At 39.6% G+C, this 21,063-nt stretch overlaps 1 protein-coding gene across 7 annotated transcripts in view; it reads right to left on the bottom strand.

Moving 5' to 3' along the window:
• Positions 1 to 21,063, bottom strand: part of VWF (von Willebrand factor) — a 134,160-nt gene that overhangs the window by 40,379 nt on the left and 72,718 nt on the right. For all 7 annotated transcript variants that reach the window (XM_064420511.1, XM_064420512.1, XM_064420508.1 and 4 more), the window contains 11 exons: positions 19,115 to 19,264; positions 18,306 to 18,446; positions 17,233 to 17,352; positions 16,529 to 16,685; positions 15,804 to 15,962; positions 14,890 to 15,025; positions 10,495 to 11,840; positions 9,922 to 10,041; positions 8,545 to 8,688; positions 1,426 to 1,569; positions 140 to 304 (listed from right to left, as the gene is read on the bottom strand). In XM_064420511.1, the coding sequence (XP_064276581.1) occupies positions 140 to 304; positions 1,426 to 1,569; positions 8,545 to 8,688; positions 9,922 to 10,041; positions 10,495 to 11,840; positions 14,890 to 15,025; positions 15,804 to 15,962; positions 16,529 to 16,685; positions 17,233 to 17,352; positions 18,306 to 18,446; positions 19,115 to 19,264 (2,782 nt within the window). The remainder of the gene's footprint in view (positions 1 to 139; positions 305 to 1,425; positions 1,570 to 8,544; positions 8,689 to 9,921; positions 10,042 to 10,494; positions 11,841 to 14,889; positions 15,026 to 15,803; positions 15,963 to 16,528; positions 16,686 to 17,232; positions 17,353 to 18,305; positions 18,447 to 19,114; positions 19,265 to 21,063) is intronic.

The following is a 21,063-nucleotide window of genomic DNA, read 5'->3' as shown; positions in this document are numbered from 1 at the left end:
CAGCATTCGTGATGGTTGTCAGTGGAACACTCACAACAGAGCATCTAATTGCCTTCTCACATCAAGAAAACTCATCCTGGTTTTGCATTTCAATTTTTGTGCTATGCTCCAGACACAAGATCATGACTTTCGGACTTACCCATGCACACTTTTTTGATAAATTCACTGTTCAGTGTGATCATAGTGGATAAGTCTTCAAAATTCTGGAGCTTCATGATTCTGTTAGCAGCAGATGGCCCAGCCAAAGTCCTCAGCTGCCCTTCATCATATCTGTTCCCAACAGCAACTGGGAACAGGGATACTCCTAGGAAAAAAGAAGGAAGGGTTTGAAATAAGCAAGGCACAGGAGAAAATCATTGCATATGGACATAGAGTGTTCATCCCTAGAAGTATTTAAAGGATATGGCACTTGGCAGTGCTGGGTTAATAGTTGGACATGATCATCTTAAAGGTCTTTTCTAACCTAAAAATGACACCATTTTTATTTTTTCATTTGCTTCTAAAAAAAATAGAACTGGGAAGAGTTTTTCTCCAGCGCTTAATTTTCTTGTGTTACTTGCATCATTCCCCCCACATTGGCTAAAGGCAGCTAAGGGCTGAAATGGTGCTGCTCTAATCACACTGTTAGCTGAGATGAGCTCTATCAGTCCCAAGCATAATAAGATCATTCATGGGCAAGAAAATGCAGCTGCAGACTTAATGACATCTTCAGTCTTTTTAAATGAAAAAAAAAAATCTCAACATGCTGTTTTCTTTCTTCAGTTACACAGCAATTGGATTATTTTCAAACCATTTAATTAAAAATAACAGTTGATAGTTGTTACACAGTCCATGCCTTATTCAATAACTCCCAGAGCAACCTTCAACCAAAGTCAAAGTTCCTCAGATGAACACCTGAGGAACCTGGGGTATTGAAAGAATAGCCAGAAAACTTGAAAAATCATCAAGCAGCACATTGATAGCAAAAGTATATTCCTGTAGAGATGAGTGAAGAATCTGATCAAAACCTCTAATTATTATTACTATCATTATCTTTATGATTATGATTATTATTTTTATTTATCATTATTATTATTACTAGAGTGAAGCTTTCGAGTTTCACTGTACTGCAACAGTAATGAATTTATGACATTAGACCACATTTCTGTTATCCCTGTCTATCCACAGGATCTCAGAAAACAAGACGCTACTAATTTGTGAGTCCTGGGAAAGCTGTCAGACTAAATTGCAGATTGGTCCTGAATTTCCCAGTACCTCAAAGGCATCTTCACAGGGCATGGTTTTTTTCAGGTCTCAACACTACACACAGTAACTCCAGAACTTACATGAATACACCAGTGTCTTAATTTTCCATCTTTTGTTCTAGCTCATTACTTTAAAAGTAACAACTCTACTTATAAATAGTGACAGTGAAACAAGGTTTACTGTTCACTCTTGCAGAAAGGGCAGCAGCCTCCACAGGATCTTGTGAGCTCCCCGACACGATGACAATTGCGACCTTTGATGCGCTGGGTCTGCCTCCGTGGGATTCTGACATAGCATTCTGGACCACAAAATCAATGGCATTTCCTAGGAAGAAATGAAGAGAGAAATGAGAGATATAATAGAAAAGTCACAGGAGACCACAGAACTAAATTTTATATAGTTTTAGTGTGTTACACTATTAGGTAATGAAAAATATTTATCCTTAAAGGACTCTTAATGTCTGATTTATTGCAGCTACATGAAAGATCTCAGCTATTAAAAACCTTCCAGTATTTATTAAGACATCCAAACAGGAGGACCATCTTTAACTCCATACGCAGACTATCCCAGTCTCTGCAGTGACAGGAATTTTTTTCTCTTTCCTTAGCCACGATAACAAAGTCACACTCCTCACTTAAGTAGTTACCTTTCCCAGAAGTATCGCCAGCCCTAAAGGATAGAAGATGTTGTGGGGTTTATATTCCTGCTTCGAACTGCCGAGCAACACTGACATCCAGTGGTGAGCTGATCCACAGCTTGGCATCATTCTGAGCTGTTCACACAAGTTGTTGTAACTCCTATAAAAGATCTTAGTGCTTCCCTAATTTCCCTACGGGTGTGAAAACCCTATCTTGCCTCCACACTACCAGCAACCTTTCTGAAATTTAAACTCTGTGTAATCCATAACACAACCGGGCGATCCTTATTAAAATAAAAACAAAACAAAAAAACCACAAACCAAAAAACCAAACCCCACAAAAATTTTTTCTTGCAAATAAATTCTACTGAATTACCAAATCACAAACTAGCTTAAAGGGAAGCTGCTGCCCATTCACTTTACATCTGTGAACACTCAGGCAAATTTTGTTGATAATTATGACCTCAGCAAGAGAGCACTTTGTTAGTACTTGCATTTAGACATGTATTTGCACAAATATTTACACTGGGAATCATGATATGCAGCTTTCTTAAAAGCTCCTTTGGGCTTGGAAGTTATCAGGTCAGGAAGTAGAAATGAAACTGGGTGACTGATGTGACATTCAGGGCAAACAGTGACTGGTGAACAATAAACACTTGAAAGAGTATTTCCTCTGAGTAATCTGCAATAACTGTGGAACAAAAATAGGTTTGCCTGAGGAATTCACTGTACAATTTATAATAACAAATGCATTTGTAAAACACTGGAAGTCAGCCTATAGATAATTCACCAGCGCATCTTAGCGCACCTGAACACTTTGTACTTGATGTCTTCTTGCACCATGTCACCCACACCTTTTCAGTGATAGAAGCAAAAACCCTTTTCCCAAGCTACTGCAAGCATGGACTAACTTCAGGAATCTCACTCAGCACATTGATTATTGATAAGGCTTGGAGAACTGGGATTGTTCAGCTTGGAGAAGGCTCCAGGGAGACTTCACTGCAGCCTTACAGTATTTAAAGGGAGCTTATAAAAAAGAATGAGAGCAACTTATTATAGTGGCAGGTAGATCTAGGACAAGAGGACAAGTTTTAATTTAAAAGAGGAGAGATTTAGATTTGATGTGATGAAGAACTTTTTTACTCAGAGGGTCCTGAGGCACCAGTGGAAAAGGCTGCCCTGGGATGTTGTGGCTGCCCCATCCCTGGAAGTATCCAAGGCCAGGTTGGATGGGGCTCCGAGCAACCTGGGATAGTGCAAGGGGGGGTTGCTCTATCTCGTTCCAACCCCCTGCCTATGGCAGGGGGTTGGAATGAGATGACCTTTGAGGTCTCTTCCAACCCAAACTATTCAGTGATTCTATACCATGGCAACAGCAGTTGGATATTCAGTGAAAACCTTGAAATTTTGGATGTTTTTCTACTTGCAACAAAACACATTTTAAAACACCATTATTTGTTGGGTGATGGTGATTCCATTTCACAAACTACTGTTCCTGACCACAAAAAAATCACTAACCTCAGCCATTAACTCATGTTCTACACAGCTTTCCCACAATCCTTTCTACAAATGGTTTTGTGTCTGTCAAGGTAAATGTTAGATACAGAATGCCACATTAGATAGAAATAAGTAAGGATAAAACAAAATACAGCAAATAAATCTCACTATATTCAAAATCCCTGAGATTGCTCTAGGATGGTCGCTGTGCCAGAAGATTGACTCATTTCCCTTTGGTCCTACAATTACCAAAAAAAAAGTATTTAACTTTCAAACATATTTTAGGTTAAACTTTTGCACAGTAAGAATCACAAATGATTTTTCATTCATTTGTGAAAAGTATTTGAAATTTCTTATTTGTTTTCCTTAATGACCCTTTGACTTTTGTGTGGTTGGTGTGGTCAGCAGCCAGTCCAGCTCCATTTTTCTTCTTCGCACATTAATTTTTAAAATGGTCAGAAACTCCATACATATTTGCAAACTAAAAAAAAAAATCCATTCTTTTTATAATTTCTCGTAAAGAAATCAAGTACTGTTGTAATAGAACCAGTGACTATTTCAAAGGCCCCAAAAGCAGTTACTCAACTTAATGCACGGAAAATTGGATTTAGCATAGTAAAAACTTTTTGGATTTCTCCCTGTATTTTTAAGCCAGCGCTGGAGAAAAGAGCCAGGTGTCTGAAGACATCATCAAATGAACACTTTTGTCCTGCTAGAGGGATTCAGAAAGTCATCATCCCAAGCTGGAAGGTGTCACTTCTCAGCTCTTCATCTCTCCATCTCACCACAGAGGGGAATAACAAATCCCTCAGAGGCCACAATAAAAACTATTTACTGCCAAAGTCAACCAACTTCAACATTTTCATACTAAGAGACCACAACACAATAAAAACCTGTCATTTTCATATCAGTAAAGTAAAGTAAATATAAGCATTTACACTGAATTAAACAACACCATGCTCAAGGCTTTATTAAGACTGGAAAGGGTTTTCACAGCATGGAAACATAAAGACAATCTCAGAATGATTTGGGTTGGAAAGGACCTTAGAGATCATCCAGTTCCAGCTCCCCTGCCATGGGCAGGAACATATTCCTCTATCCCAGATTGTTTTCAGCCACTTTAGCCCTTCCTCCAGCTCACCAAAGGTGGTAAGCCCCAGCAGTCTTCCAGCTCAATCAGTAGGGTATGACTGCCACTCACTGGGCATGTCCAGGGAAAAAATGTAAATAAATAAAAAGGGAAAACAAAAATCCAATTTAACCATACAGGCTGCTTTAGAAAGGACAGACCAATCATTCCAAGCACAGAACAGCATATTCTTCCCATCCTTCACTGCTCATGTTTGGAATGATAATTAAATAATGACTATGAACATTTGATGCTGAAATTCTGCATCAGGCTTTTTAAGAACCTTTTCCTGGTTAACTTGAGACCTGATGGATTTTAGACTTGTATTCTGAAGTAACAACTCAGAATGGTTCACACAGAGGTTCCTGCAAGGACTACAAGTTGACTAAATAGACATAAACAAGTTTTAAGGACAAAAGACAATCTGTTGAATAGGGTTGGAGGTGTTTACTAGGCATCTACAGGGAATTACACTAGATTCTGCCTTATTAAATAGTTTCTTTAATGATTTGGATAGAAGAGTTAAAATGTGTAAAAAAGAATGTTAATCTGAATCACAAATATTGGATTGGGAGCAATTATGGACGTCATGGAATTAACTGAATGAGCACAAGGTGCCCCAGAAATATTTGAAATATATCCAAGAAATAAAAATGAAGATTCATCCCAGAATTAGCCAATCTTGAACACACAGCCATTTAATGTTTTGGTGGATGCCTCAGGGAAAGCAAAAAACTTCCTAAGAGAAACCTTTGCAATTCTTTTCTTTGATTTTGTCAGAAACAAGGAATGAAATGTAAAGCTCCTTGAGGGTCTCTAGAGTTGTGACAGACAGGGGATTTCAATTAGATGGAGGTTCCCCTGCTGGGAACTTGTAATCTGTGCCTTAAGTGGCCTCAGTGGTTTCTCTAACATTTATGCAACATCTTGAACAAAAAAAGTACCACAAGAGATCTTAATCTCCCACTTTCAGAGTCCTGAAAGTAGCCTGGGAAAGACATGAAATAGGAATGGTTACTCAGAAGGTGAAGTGATATAGAAGCAACCAACACTGGTGTAAGTATTCCAGACTGCAACTACTTAACCAAGGACTTGTCTAACCAGGAACTCCCCACCATGATAATCATAGAATCATAAAATCACAGAATGGTTTCGGTTGGAAGGAACCTTAAAGATTATTTCACTCCAACCCCCCTGCCATGGGCAGGGACACCTCCCACTAGACCAGGTCCATAATCCTGAAGCTGGTCTTTGTATTTTAATTTAGGCTGTTCACTTGGAATTGGGATTTTTCATTGAAAATAGAAGATTGTTTTCATTTTGAAACAAATCAGCTATTGAAAACTGATCCCACAGTGCTTTAAGTGGTCAGTTTTGAGACATTAATATTGATTAACGTGATTGATTAACACTGATTAACGTGTGCTGAACTTTTCATGAACAGCACAAACCTGTCAGTCCAACACCACTGAATGGAACAGGCCCCAAAACCCTCTCCTCTGCAGGTCACAAATCCTGCATTTCTCTTACCATCAAGGGCTTCTGATGAACCCAGACTCCACCAGAAGCTCATTTAACTCACAAACCTTGTAAAAAATGAACTAGAAAAAAAGTCAAACAAAAAACCTCCAGAAGGGCAATGAATTAAAACAGCTCAGGGAAGATATTAGTGGTACCAAAATCTGGTTTCAAAAAGGAGCTGGCACCACCAGTTCAGCAATGTTTGTGGGGAACAAGTGAAAGTCTCTGTCAGTGGGTAGGAGCCCTCTGATCAGGACAGCTGCTGGCCTTGGGTGACAGGGGGCAAATTTTGGAAATTCGACATAGAGTGCCTCATTTGGGGAGAGATATGAATAAGGAAAAATGCTATGGAGGGGCCTTTGCTTCCAAAACCACAGTGGAGGTTTAGGAGGAAGACATTTATACCTTCTTAATCCTGACAGCAAAGCTGAATGCTACTAATCAAATATATTAATAATGATGGAAAGTTGGAGGAAGAATATAAATTTAAGATTTTTTTTTTTCTTGGAGGGGGTAGGGGGGGAAATATTTATTTCCTTAAAGATGCTTTTATATAGCTGAGCCACATAGAACATACTTCCTCCAAATTTTGAGGCTGAAGCAGGAAAATGTCAGCCTAAATAAGTGACTTTTGCTAGAACTATAAGGAAGCAAAAGAATGCTTTTATAAAGTGTTAAGCAGTATTTACGGTAGAGATTGCTCAATCTGCTCCCTGTGACTGTCCTAAACACTCACAAATGCTGAACAGAGACATATTTATGTGAGTCTCAGTTGTCTTGCACACATCACTTTAGCATTTCGTTAGTTTCCTTTTTTTTTTTCCAGTTGTTTCTAATGTGAAGTTGTACACGATTTCATGATGTCTGAATAGCCCCAGAGCTGCTTCTTGATAGGTTACTTGAGCCAAAATTCATCTGATGTTATTGAATGGCCCCACTGCACAAACTTGGGAAAGATTTGTGGTATAAGCTGCTCTTTCTTGTTCTTTTTATGCCCTTACATACTCAGTAGTTTTTTATTATTTCTTATTACTAAAATCTCTGCTGGAGTTTCCTTATGGCTAAATAATGCAGGAAAGGGAACTTACTTTCTGCAAAAATACTTACTTTCTACAGTAAGACTTTTGCAGTGGTAGCAACAATTGCCCTCTGCACATAGAGTTTTTTGGACCAAAATAGCACAATTTGGACCAACAAAGATGGAATAAAGATTTCACTGAATTGTTCTTCTACCATCGGGCAGCCAGTGCAAATAAGAAGAAATAGCTCTGGTCTGATAGAAATTATATTTTTGATGGGTAAATTCAGATCAAAGCCTTTCAGCAAAGGCTAGAAAAGATTTCCTAAGAAAATGCAATGTCCAGACTGGGCCATCTACATTTGTCAAGCAGCCTCTGCATTTCCAGAGGCCCAAGCACAGACAAAAGGGCCTGAGTTTTGTTCTGTTTATCCTGCAGTTCCATGTGGCTTTCTCTACACATTACATGGAAGGCTTCACAAAACTTATCTATTTGTATGCAACAATTCATCCCACAACAAGCCTATAGAAGTGTCATCAGCCATCTGGTATTTTTATTTCTCCAGGTTGAGAAAGCAATCAGAGCTAATCCTCCTGTGAACTATGGAAGTCAGGTTTTATTTGGCACTTTTATGTACAAATAACTCATCATAGTCCAAAGACCCCAGAAATCTGTGTATTCCTCAACCCTCACAGCACTCTGATGCTAGATGGCTGCCGAGTAAATGTGGTTCCAATCCAGAAGAACAAAATTATCAGGGTATCTGGTGTAAGATGCTGTAGGAGATGCTGTTCATTTTTTGCTGAACCCTGCAACTGATATTTGTGTGTGCACCAAGTTTCCACAGACCAGTGGGAAATCTGTTGTTTTAGCACATGAAAATTGAAGTGGACCTGTCTGCCTGGAAGGGAAGATAGTATTTCACAAGTAACTCTTCAGCTGAGGTGTTGCTTTAGGCAGTTCTTGTTCTCTGCTCCCTAGCACCATCCCCAGTCTTGTGCCAGCCCAAGTCCCTGTGGAACCAGCATGCCAACTTAGGTGAAGGAAGTGAACCACACAGAAATATAACTCTTGTTTTGCTATTTTTCAACCAAATGGGTTACAGTGGCTCAGCACAAACATCTGGTAAGGACAGCCTATGAAATCAGCATGAGCAGTTCTGCTCCTAAATGTCTAATCAACTAACCAGCACTGAAAGGCTAATGATCAAAGTCTTTACTTCTCAATTACACTTTGCTTGCTTGAAAGATAATGAATGCAAATCCTGAGCATTACTTCAAGGCTTCTTTCCAAAATACATTAAAGACAAACCATAATTTGTGTAACTTATGAATACATTTTAATAGGGAAAACTGAACCATAACAAGAGGTTGAACCTTAACAGGAAATGCCACCACAATGACATAAATTGGTGCTTGTAGCCAGCCTGCATTTAGCATTCCTTGGGGTTTTGTTCCTCCCCTTGTTTAAACACCATTATTCACAAAATCACTCACCTAATCTGGTAGGACCTTGCTCCCTTTGTTGAATGGACTGTACCATCTCTACAAGCCTGTCAGTCTCTTGAGGCATGTTCCATGAAATTTCTAGATTATTTTCCCTGGCATACTGGAGAACTGACACATGAATTGAAGAATTGCCTGAAGCAGAAAATAAACACTTTAGGCAGTGCATGTGAATGTCTTAAAATAAATCTAAAGAAACATTGGCATTGTGATTTATATTAGGCACAACTGGACAGTGGTTTTCCATCAGAGTGAGAAAAGACCAAAACTGAACTATTCCCTGATGAAAAAATATCCAGATACTGCAGGAAACAGTTGCTTTTCTATCAGGAGTCAGCATGCTGTATTTTAGCCCAGATCAATATGACAATAACTGGAGAATTTTGTTTTCTTGATCTCCATTCAGTATTATTCCTTTTCCATTTTAAAATTGTCTAAACGTCTCCTCTTTTTTTTTTTTTTTAACATGCACCTTGTTTTGCACAAGCAGTAGTTTAATGCTCCATTTGTCAGATGTGCCAAGCTCCCTGGATCATTTCATGCCCAATTCCCTCTCTCATACAGCACTGGAGTGATGTGCATGGAACAAAGTGAATCTAGGGAGCCTGACCTGTGAAGGGGAATGAAGATAAATTCCAAATTATGCTCCTCTCTAACATCCTGATTATATATTATGTAAGAAGTACAAATAAAACTATTAACAGAGCATTTATATAGACAGTTAAAAATACCAGATTTGCAAAATTGAACCAGGCAGTATGTTGTTTATAGTGATTGGCTATACTTCTCTTCATGGCTTAGTGTAAGTGTTTATCTGTAGAGCACAATGAGACTTTATCAATGCTTTGTAAGACATATATGAACACTACCAATAATAGCAGTTACTCCATGGAAACAGTTTAATGATGGATCAAAAAAATACAATTCTGACTAAAAAAATAAAAATCCATGTTTGTTAAATACTACTGGGAAAACACAGGATGCAAATGGACTTGGAACAACCCACACAATGTCTTACACTGCTCCCTGTGCTACATGATCTCTTCATGTATGTGCAGGATACAATGCGTTCTGCCAGGGAGGCTGCACTGATAATGAAATATAAGGAAGAGCCTGACCAGAGATGTACCCCCCCTATCAGTACACACTCTGCAAGCACAGTGAGCATAGTGCTCCCAGAAAGCATCAGCCATCCCACATGTGTCAGGAAATAAATATTGAGCAGTCAGTGCTTTGAGGGATTGGAATGAGTAATTTAAAATTAAGAACTGAAAAATCTCCACTGAAAAGCTGGTTTGTCCCCTACAAGCAAATTCTTTTGTTTTACAAAACATATTTCTGTGTCTGAGCTGAAAGGCAGATACATACCAACCACAAGTCGTTCAATAAATGTCCGTACAAAGCTTTTCATTTCCTCAAACTCTGATGCTCCAGTATTTAAACTTCCATCCAGAAGAAACATGATGTCCATGGGTTTGTTGCACAACGCTGAGGGTGAGAGGGAGAGGAAAAGAAGTTATTTTATATTTAATAACCAAAAGTAGTATTTGCTAATATGGTAGGAGCAGAAAGGGTAGGTCCAGTTGCATTTTTGGGAAAACAGAGCAGGATAATGACCATTTGAAACAATTAGTGATGCCACTTTAATAAAAGCCTTGAGGTTCATATCCAGTAGGATACGCGGATATTTCAATTCCTCCTTTTTTACTGATTCTGTTTTACTCTTAAAGGACTAAAATAAAAAAACAAACAGCAGATGACAACGACAACAAAAAACCCAACCCAAACCAACAACAAAACAAAAATAAACAAAAAACACAGAATATGTCAGCAAGGCACCAAACCAGATAAAGCAACCCTTCAAATTTCAGTGATGCACAGGGTAAACAAAGGAGACCCAACAGAAGAAAGAAGTCGCACAGAAAATTCATTCAATCTTACCTCTGATTTCAGTCCAAGGTATCATCTCATGAGTGCAGCATGACTGCAGCACTAATTCAGGCGCCTCTTCAATAAGACTGTTGTAACTATTCAAGATAATTGGGTCATTAGGCTGACTGATCTTTCTGAGCTCTTGGATATTGGCACCGGGGGTTATGCCTATGGGAATAACACTTATGCTCCTGGGAGGTCTTGTAATAACATCAGTGGAAGGACTGGATGACACCATATATACCAAGTGAGGAACATCTTGCCTGCCCCCATTCACTGATGTAAATGTATGTTTGGAAATATAATCAAGGGCATTGCCAGTGTTGGTAGCCCTCCCTCCCTGGTAGGGTATACTCCTCACTTTCTCAATAATATTTTCCTTTGACTGTATTTCCCTAAAGGAATACTCCAGACTGACAGTCTCTGAATACTGCATGACTGTAACGTGAATATTTTCCTGTCCCACATTCATTCCTGTGACCACCTTCTCAATGAATTCCTTGACTTTATTGAAGTTTTCCTCCCCAACATTGTCAGATCCTTCTACAATAAAAGCAATATCCAGCCTGTTGGGATGGGACTTTTCTGAAGGAGGTGGTGGGGCTGTGAGTCCCAAAGGGGGAAATATGACACTGGACATGGTTGGAGCAGATGTAGCTGGTAACAGAAGACTTTCTTTAGGTCCAAGATCACACAGGTGATCAATGAGGAAATCTCTGTGATCCATTAGCTCCAACACATTGCTCACTAGGAAGGCTCTGCTACCTGGAAACATCTTTGCCATGAATTTGACTTGCTCCACATTGATATGTGGCCCAATCCCCACGGGTATTACTGTGATGTCTCTATTCTTCAAAAACCCAAGCATGTCGCGGATTTTTTTTTGAGACCTGCTTGCTATAAATATCACTGCAATTTTGGCAGCATTGGTCCTCTCTGCTTTTCCAAACACATGCAAAGCAGTGTATTTAAAGACTTCATAGGTAGATGCTTCTTTATCACCTGTGTATTTTATGTTCTGGACAATTCTTCTCATCTGGGAATTTGTTTTGATATCTTTAAGGTTAAGATAGATGGTGGGACCAGCCCTATACACCAGAATTGACACTCGGATTTTTTTCTGGGAGATGTGGAGTTTTTTCATCACGCCAATTATGAAAGTCTTCAGCTGTTCAAAGTCCTCCTCTGAGAGTTTATTGGAGCCATCAATCAGGAAGGCCAAGTCCATCATCTTGCTGCATGAGTATGCACTGGCTGGTAGCTCAATGTCCTCCTCTGGAATAGGTGTTGTCAGAGTTAGGGTGTCCTCCATGGGCTCGCAGTCCACACAGGTTAAGTTCTTCCCTTCACACAGACTACAAAAATCATCAAATCAGAAAAACATCAATCAATTGTAAAAAGCAATGCTTATAACAACAAGTCATCCATACATTATAAAAGAAGACCAATACAAAACCAAACATCTCAAAACCACAATGAAACCAAAACATGATGTCAATAGTTTTTTTCCCCACAACTTCCCACATAGTATTGTACACCTAAATCCCATGTGTTCATGGATGTTTGTTTAGATCCAGGAAACATGACCAACTATAGCGTGCTTGTCAGAAGAAACTCCTTAGAACAGTCTTTGGCAGAAGGGATAAAATCTGTGTCTGGAAACTGCTTAAGAACCACTGAGTGTCAGCACTACAGCAACCTACAGGCCACTGGTGGACTGAACTGGCTGATGTGGTCTGCTTCCCAAGAAACCAAAACATGAGGCAAACTGCAGGCAGCCAACACTAAGTAAAATCCTAGAGTAAGAGAGATGTTTTACCTCTGATATGACCCAGCAAACTCTGTGCAGGGGCCAGGTTTACACAGATTTTAACCTTACTGAAATTAACAATCTTTTTTCTACCTCTAAAGTGCTTTACATTCCAGGTGGGTTTTTTTTCCTGACTTCATTTTAGTTTAGATATAGCTTTTGCACATATTCATCCTCCACAGTTTCTTATATCTCTCCTACCTTCCTATTATTTACCATGATTTCTTCTTTAGTCCAGTTTCTCATATTAAATGCTTTATTTCAACCATAGCTGTTACCTCTTTTTAGTCCTATGTCTTCCCTCACCATTTCTACTCACCTCCTGTAGTACATTTTCCCCTTTCCACCTAAGCTTCCAATTTTCTTTCCTTCCCTTATCTCTGCCTTTTCCACTATTCATCCTTCTGCACCACTATGAGCGTTTTTACCTCTGTCACCCTCCATCTTTTATGAACTTATGTAGAATTCATCCATCTTTAGCAAGGCTTTAACACTTCTCCCCTACTAATTCCTGGCTGCATATTTCTCTTTACTTCCTAAAAATCACAGAGGGGTTTGGGCAGGAAGAAATCTTTAAAGTGTATCCTGTCCCACTCTCCTGCAATGAGCAGGGACATCTTCAACTAGATCATGTTGCTTAGAGCCACGTCCAGCCTGACCCTAAGTATTTCCAGGGATGGGACATCCACCACCTCTCTGGGTATCCTGTGCCAGTGTTTCACCAACCCCTTTGGTAACTTCTTTCTTATATCTCATATAAATTGAACATCCTTCAGCTTAAAACCATCACCCCTTGTTCTGTCCCAACTGGCCCTGCTGAAAACTTTATACCCATCTTCCTCACAGGCTGAAGCACTGCAAGGTCACAATAAGATCTCCCCAGACCATTCTCTTCTACATCCTGAACAATCCCACCCCTCTCTCTGCCTTTCCTCAGAGGAGATGTTCCAGCCCTCTGATCACCTTTGCTTTTCAGAGAAAAGAATGTGCCTGCATTCAGGCACAGGGTGGAACAGAACCAGTCCATATATTCTCCTTGTCTTACTGGACAGTCCAAGGAACAGAGTAGGAAAAAAAGTTACAAAAGAGCAACCACCAAAAAACGCTTGTTTGCACTGCCAGAGAAAACCCAGGATGTACAAACTACGTGAGTCAAGACTGGAAGAAGGTGCCATTTTCCAGGAAAATACTTCACTTTACACGTGGCACCTTCATTTAAGTTCTCTTAATAGAAGTGTTATGTTCTTTTCAAGCTCATTTTAGTGTCTTCCTAATTTCAGGATGCACAGCTACTTTTGGCATTAACATACAGCAACAGAAGATTTATTATTCTAATCCTAGTATGAACAAGGCTCTTCTAGTTTCCAATTTTCTTTGGATGTTTGCTATGGAATTAATTTTTGTGCAATATTTTCTATTGTTTGTACAGATGGTGTAGGCATCTAAATTAGGTGACAGCTATGTAAAAGGATGTTTCCCTAGTGAGATAAGTTTTCCTAGTGTTCTGAAATCTCTTCTGAGTAGCAGCCAGTGTATCAACATTTAAGATAAATTATTATTAAGAATTACAAAAATTAGAGAACAGAGAGTCATTTAAGAAGACTCTTTTTACCTTTTGATGGAATTCAGGGCTCTTCACATATATTGTTTAAAAGTATGTATTTAATTGATCAGCCTAACAGTCTCATGCCCTGGGTTTATAGCTCAGTTGCACACCAGCACTGGCTAGAGACCAGGAATTCTAAGTTTTTACCTATTCTGTGCTTCTGTGAGGTTCAGAGCACTTGGAGCTATGGTGTTTGTCTGTGATAATAGCTGCTGCAGTTTTACAACTCAGTTTCCATTAAATCTGATCAATTTACAAGTTGGAAAACACTCTTTTATTCACAGCATTATAAGTCACTAGTGAAAATATCCATCCATGGTCCAGACATCCAGAGAATGACAAATTTTCATAATGTCACAGGGCATTCAACAAAATGCAAACAGTCTCTGCTGCATTGCAGCTGAAGGCCCTCATCCTGCACAATGCATAGTACCACATTCCCTGCCATTCACTTCATCCTATTTGGAAACACTTGTATGCAGGATCAGATCACGGGTGTCACCTTAATATCTCATGGAAATTGGTTTTCCAGTAATGGGACACAATTCCAACCGCTAATAATCTCAGCAAGTTTTAGACTGAGTGCACATTCAGACCATGCACCTCACACAGGAATTTTTTAGTGCTGGCAGAAGGAAGGAGTCTGACAGCTTTATTGATGTTGAATTGCACATTGCACAAAAAGAAGTTGAACATCTGAAGCCAGTAGGGCCACCAACACATGAAAAAAGGCCTTTTCTTGAAAGGAATTTATAGATTTCACTTGTTCAATTCAGTTGACATCCTATAATCCCTGCTGCTGTCATTGAAAAGCTTCAGCCCTGGGTTCTCTGTGAAGGGGTATTGACGTAAAAGATGGTTTTCAAGTTTCTTTTTGAGTGATATATTTAAAGTTACATCCATATACTTATTCATGAGGATGTGCTTCATCCCTGACCCTTCATCCTACACAAAAGGGATGCTGGTTCCCTGCACAACCCCATCATACCAAGATTGACAGTGCTGTGGATCATCTCTGTTCAAAACTACTCTTCTTCCATGTGGGATCCTGTCACCTCCAACTGCACACACGGGACAGTCTTCTGGACTGACACAATCCAGGGACAGCTCATCAAGGATTTTCCCTGTTTCAAAACAGCAGAGCAATGTAAATATGCCAGTTGTCATGAACTGTAAAACTAATCATGGGGTTAAAAACAAAACAGTGCTTCTGAGGTAGGCTTAAACCTCCTGAATACTCTGCTTGGTGTTGTGGCCACATGGAAGATGTCAGGGTATCAGTAACATCAGGGGAAAATGGCATTTTCCATTTTACATGTATATTATTTATTTCTCCTCCTATCCTCTACCTTGTTCTGATCAGACATATCAGGGCACAGAACAGCTACTCGGGATCTTAAGCCTTATTGCTTCCCTTCTTCATTTTCTTCTCCCTGTCCCATATTTCCTTCCTTTTCCCTTCCTACAAGGTAGTTGTTGGAATAGTTAAGCTGGAAGCTCATGCTCATAGGAGGATGCCAGCTGGGCACTCTTGGGAGCATCTTGGTGAAGGCAAGGAGTTTTACTGCTGTAGCTGCTCTGGAGCAGAGCATTTTATCAATTTCCAGCACAAATTCATACTCTACTTTAACCACAGAGTCAACAATCTCTGTTCCCACACAGCCCCTAATCCTCCAGTCTCATCAAGCTGTTCCCATCCTCTCTCATCCTTGCTGGCAGGGTTTCACACTCCTCTTCTGGCCACCACTTCATGCCCTTCACACACTGTGCCCATTTCACAAACCCAAACTGAGATGCCCAACCATCTCCCTCCTCAGGCAGTAAGGAATTATGGTGAAAACACATCAGTAAACCTGTTAAGAAGAAGAAAAACTTTTTCAATAAATCAAAATATGGACTTACCTGGAGGACAGTGCACATGGCATCCTTCCACACACTGCAGAGGACACTCTAAAGCCTGGGGGTGTTGGCACGTGACAGGACAAGCAGGTCCACAGCTGTTATATCTCCATTCACATTGATAATCTAATTCCTGTTTATTCAGGTCCTCACAGCTTTGTGCTATGCAGGGACAGAATCAGAGGCAAAAAAAAAATAGTCAAACCAAAGTGTATATCCACCATGCCTCTCAGAACTACGGCACCAAACATTGTAAAAAGTGGACCACATATATTTAGAAAAATAAAGATTTCCACTTTAAAATAAAGATTATTTTACTACATTATTGTTTGACTACCTTCATAAGGGCAGACCACCTTCTCACACTTACATCTTTTTTCACACAATGGAATACTTGCTTTAGACCACAAATTCTTAGGTTTGATAAAAGCAAGTGCAACACAGCCCCAAACTGTAAACTTTAATTGATGCACACGTACATATATATTACTGAAACTATTTCTTCCTCTGGATTTTGTACCACAGGCTACTACATCCCCTAATTGATGGAACAGGTTTTCCAGGTACAGAAATAGAACAGGGGATGGGAGTGTCAGAGAGAGTTGTTAGCCCAGCCCCATTAATGTGAAAGTCTCTAGTCATCAGTGGGAACAGAGCTAAATCTGACCAGTCTGAGCCAAAACCGTGCACGTTTGCACCCAGTTCTGCCTCGTGTTTTCTGTACTTACGGCAGAGAGTCAGTGACCTCCAGTGAACAGCCACCCCTTTCTGCGCGCAGGCGTGCGCGTAGGCCGCGACGGTGTCGCAGAAACACGCGCAGTCCCCAACAGACTCACAAGCACAGGTGTCATACAGGCAAATGTCAATGTAGGGCTCTGGATTCACCTAGAGGGGAGAAGGGCAAAGAACATTATGAGTCCTTTATCTTCTTCCTGTATACATCGTTAACCTTCAGATGGTTTTCTGCTCCACTTGCCAAGAGTCAAGGTGCCACATAAATCAATGCAAATCTTTCTGCTGATATCAGCAAGGATTGCAGTTTGCAATCACTTAATATTTTTAAGCCTTGTCCCCATCCCTGTCATGCAGCAGCTTGGGTATAACACAGCCTGAAAGGCGTCGCATTGGCTCAACACCCCCTTGCCTCAAATCTCAACCCTTAGTCTTCACTTCATGTACAGTTCCTGGACCATACAGTAAAATTTCCCTTGGGAAAAAGTTACTTCATAGCTTAATAGGTGTGTTTTCCCATAAAGGTGTATTTTCCCATAAAGTCTCCACTATAGGACAAGGTGAGAGATGAGAACACCAGCCATCCTTCACCAAGTCCTATGTGCTGTCAGCACAACCACACTTTTTCCCTCAGCTGTAATCAATGCCAGCACAGATCATGCAGGATTGAAGAATGTGAAACATGTGACCCGATACTCACCAATTTTGTGCATTCTTCAAAGACACTTCCAGACAAAATGCTGCATGATGATTCTACCATCATCTGCTTCACTATATTTCCACCACACAGTGGAGACATCAAGGTCTGTTCCAAGCTGGGCTTAATATTGTAAGAGACAAGCAGAGATTGCTTTAGCCTTGTCTTCAGGACCTTAGGACTCTTCAAATTGAAGTGAGAGACTCACTAGCAAAGGAAATTGTTTCTCTGAGTAAAGTTTCAACCTGTTGCACAACACACACAGATCCTGCTGCAGCAGAGCAGATCACCTCCTTGATTTTCTCCAGCTCTTACTTGTACCCTGAAGTTTTAACTCAGATTTAGATGACAGGAAGACCCACTGTACCAAACACCCAAACTAACAAATGATCATTCACAACTCCTCACAAGGTCCACGAGACTGAAAAATGTCATCGGATTTCAGCAGACAAAACCCAAGACTGCTGCTGAATAAAAATAGCTCAGTAATCTTCCCTCATCCCATTTAATTTATCTAAGAACAAGGAGCACTAGTATTGACACAGAATTTAACACAGCAACCCTCTGCAAGTCCTGTCCTGTGCCTATGACACTGAAATGAGAAGCTGCTCCTTATCAGTTTGACCCTGTGGTCTCATATAGAAAGAAATTAATCTGTGCATTCCATTGTTTGTAACGGACAGACTAAGACTTCGAATATAGAAATTTGAATAGGGAGAAACAAAATTTTTATTTGAATTCCCTCTGACTGAAAATTACAGCTATTTTTTAAAGATTAAACGCTAAAATGAGATTTCCAGTGATAGCTGGATTTCAAGCATCTGGGCTGGATAACTCTAGGAACAGTCTCTACTATACAAATTGGCTATTTTAACATTCCTCTGAAGCCAGGCAGCCCAGATATTTACATAAGTTAATTGGCCTTTTACCAGATTTAAAGAAATAATAGTATTTGGCAAAAAACATTGGGGAAGGAGTTAATTTCTAATTATTTTAATCCTTCCAAAGCTCTTTGTCCACTCTTCACAGATAGTGTAGCCCACACTAATTAGTTTTCACAGTTCATTCACAATTACCTTTGCAACATCAGCACAGCGGGAATTAACTTTCCAAGAATTCCCAAAGTCAACTGGATCTACTTCAAGGTGTTCACTGCTGCTGGTCAAATCATTGTTTTGGATTCCATCAAAATTTCCACACAGACCACACACTTGATCCTTGCAGGGAAAGAAACACAGAAAGCATTAATCTTACAACTGTAGACCAGCTTAGGGTTTTTTTAAGAAGTCATTTTAGCCTGGTGTTTTAATGCCATGAGGTTCAAAAATTGAATTACCCACACCCTTGCCAAGGCCACTCTCTCAGAGAGGCCATTCTCACTCTCTCAAGGCCATTCTCTCTCAGAGAATGTGTAGCTCCCATTCCCACTCTGCTTTGCTGCAAGCAGGACCATGCTGTCCCCAAGGACTCCCAGAAAGAAGGAGTGCTCTAATCAGCAGTGCCCAGTGGCTCTCTTTGGAGTATGTCCCTACAATCCCATTTTATTTTTGGAGATTGCTGTCCTATCACCATCACCAGTAAATCTGACTCTTATGCTGCTCTTCTTGAATAAAGAAGAAATCACTCATGGTTATTCTGAGGCCCCACAGCACTGATCCTTTCTGTCATAACTCTTTTCCAATGATCCAGGATTTGGCCCTTATAGTTGAACAAGCAGGAAAATAAGGCAGTCCTACAGTACTACCAAACAACCCCTCAATTTTTGAACTAGTGCCTAATATACCATGACAATCTACATTAAAAAAAAAAAAAAAAAAGCCATTCCCCAGGGACAGATTAAATGCATTCATTAGAAAGAATAAGAGGTGAAGCAAAAAGCACTTACTTTGAAATTGCCTTTTAAGATAATGGAGACTCCCATGGCCAGGTCCCAGGTCACACTGATGCTTTTGCCCAGTAAAATGATGTAATAACGGCCAGATTTGATGACATCTAAATTATCATTTTCACCCTTAGGAGGTACCCTGATGTTTACCTGAATGAGAGAAACACATTGTGCTATTAGCAGTGTCTCTAATTATTATTTAAGGTAGGTGATTTTCCCAGTGGGACATGTTAACAAGTGCTTCCAATCATGCTGTTCTCCAGAGAGTTTCCATACACTATCCAGATACTCCAGAGAAAACCAGAAATTTGGGTTACAGGTACAGTATTTCAATCTCATCCCATTTCCAAAGTCTGTGAATGTGGTCCCAGGGTATAATACATGATGCCAATATATGAAGCAAGGCTGGTAAAGACAGGGTATACTCAATTAATCACCAGTTTAGTATTGGTCACTGGTTCACTGAATAATTACATGTTGGTTTGGGCTTTTTTTATTCCAGCTTTTTAGGAAACTTAACAATTCTGTCCTTCTGATGTCATAAGAGAGAACCACACATATCAGTCAGTGGCCTCTGAAAGACCAGTCTTAATCTGGAGTCAGGAAGGACCTTCTTCGCAACTAACTACACCTACAGGAAAAATCCAGAGAGATTCCTTTCGGTGTCCATTCGTTTTTTCCATCACTTTCCCTTCCCCTGTGTGCCTCTTTCCTTTTCCATCTGTCTGCAAATTCACTGCCTCCAGCTACTAAGAATTTAAGAGATTAATTTAAAATGCTCTTTTCTCACCACAATTCCCTTTCAATGGGAACTCTAATAGGAATATTAAACACATTTGAAAAGTCTGGCATGGCTGTTACTTTAAGCACCATATTAATGCATTAACTGCTTAGTTCTGGAAGAGGCAGATGAAAACTTTTAATCAGTACAAATAGCAATTAATGTAAGGGAGAAAGAAGAGCCCAGAAACTATTTACTCACTCCCTTACTTTGAGGGCAAAATATTTCCTTATCCCACTATTCTTTCTTGCTCAACTCAGTAAAAGCTCAGCACAGTAATTAAATTATTTTAATCTCTGAGCTATCATCAGAAACATTTATCCCAGAGAAGACAGTTTACATCTTCCGTGAATTTCTTTAGGAAGGTCTTCAATGTCTTTAGGGAAGATATCAAAAGATATTTTAGGTACCAAAAGCTTTTTAAACTTTCTCCTATGCCCAACATATTACTACACAGTATAGTCACTTGACCACTTAAAATTCTTCAACAGTCTTTCTCTTTCCAAATTCAGAGGGTTCCAAAACACAGAAGAGGACAAAGTTGAGATGGGAGGTTGACCTAAATTACAGAATTTTTATGTTTATGGAGGCTTTTTGCCCAAACATGAAGTCATAAACTTTTGACCTTGTAAACTTGCAGATTTGTTTCAGAAAATCAAAAATTATTTCATTTTGTTTTAAATGTCAGCCAGAACTGTAACATATCAATTAAACCCTCATTTAACAGCCACAGTAGAAGCTGCTCTCAAAAGATATAATCTTAAAACAATGTTAATTGGAAACATTTTAATGGCCAAAAGAATACCTGATTCTTCTGCTTGCTTCTAAGGATTCTTGTGGAAAATGAGTATAGAAAGTCATTACTGAATAAGAATCTGCCTAGGAGTCTCCACATCCATTGGTTTTCCTTAATTTCTCTTTTAGTTGTTGTTATTTCTAAGCAAACCTGCTCTAGATATTATTACACTGAGCCTTAAACTCTCAGAAAAGACAACTGAAAATTCACTGTGGACAGTGCTGTAATACAGACCTAGATCTTACAAGGACAGGCTCTCTCAGGAACCAAACATCCTCTGATGCTGGAGCTGCTAGAAGTCTAAATCACCTGCTGTTATCTTCTGGCCCTTTCTTATATATCTAAATGGAATCATAGCTGTTCTGAAAATCT

This window comes from Passer domesticus, chromosome 5, assembly GCF_036417665.1.
Source record: "Passer domesticus isolate bPasDom1 chromosome 5, bPasDom1.hap1, whole genome shotgun sequence".
Classification (NCBI taxonomy): Eukaryota; Metazoa; Chordata; class Aves; order Passeriformes; family Passeridae; genus Passer; species Passer domesticus.
Note: the sequence above shows the minus strand (reverse complement) of the source record. Positions and strands in the feature narration are given on the sequence as shown.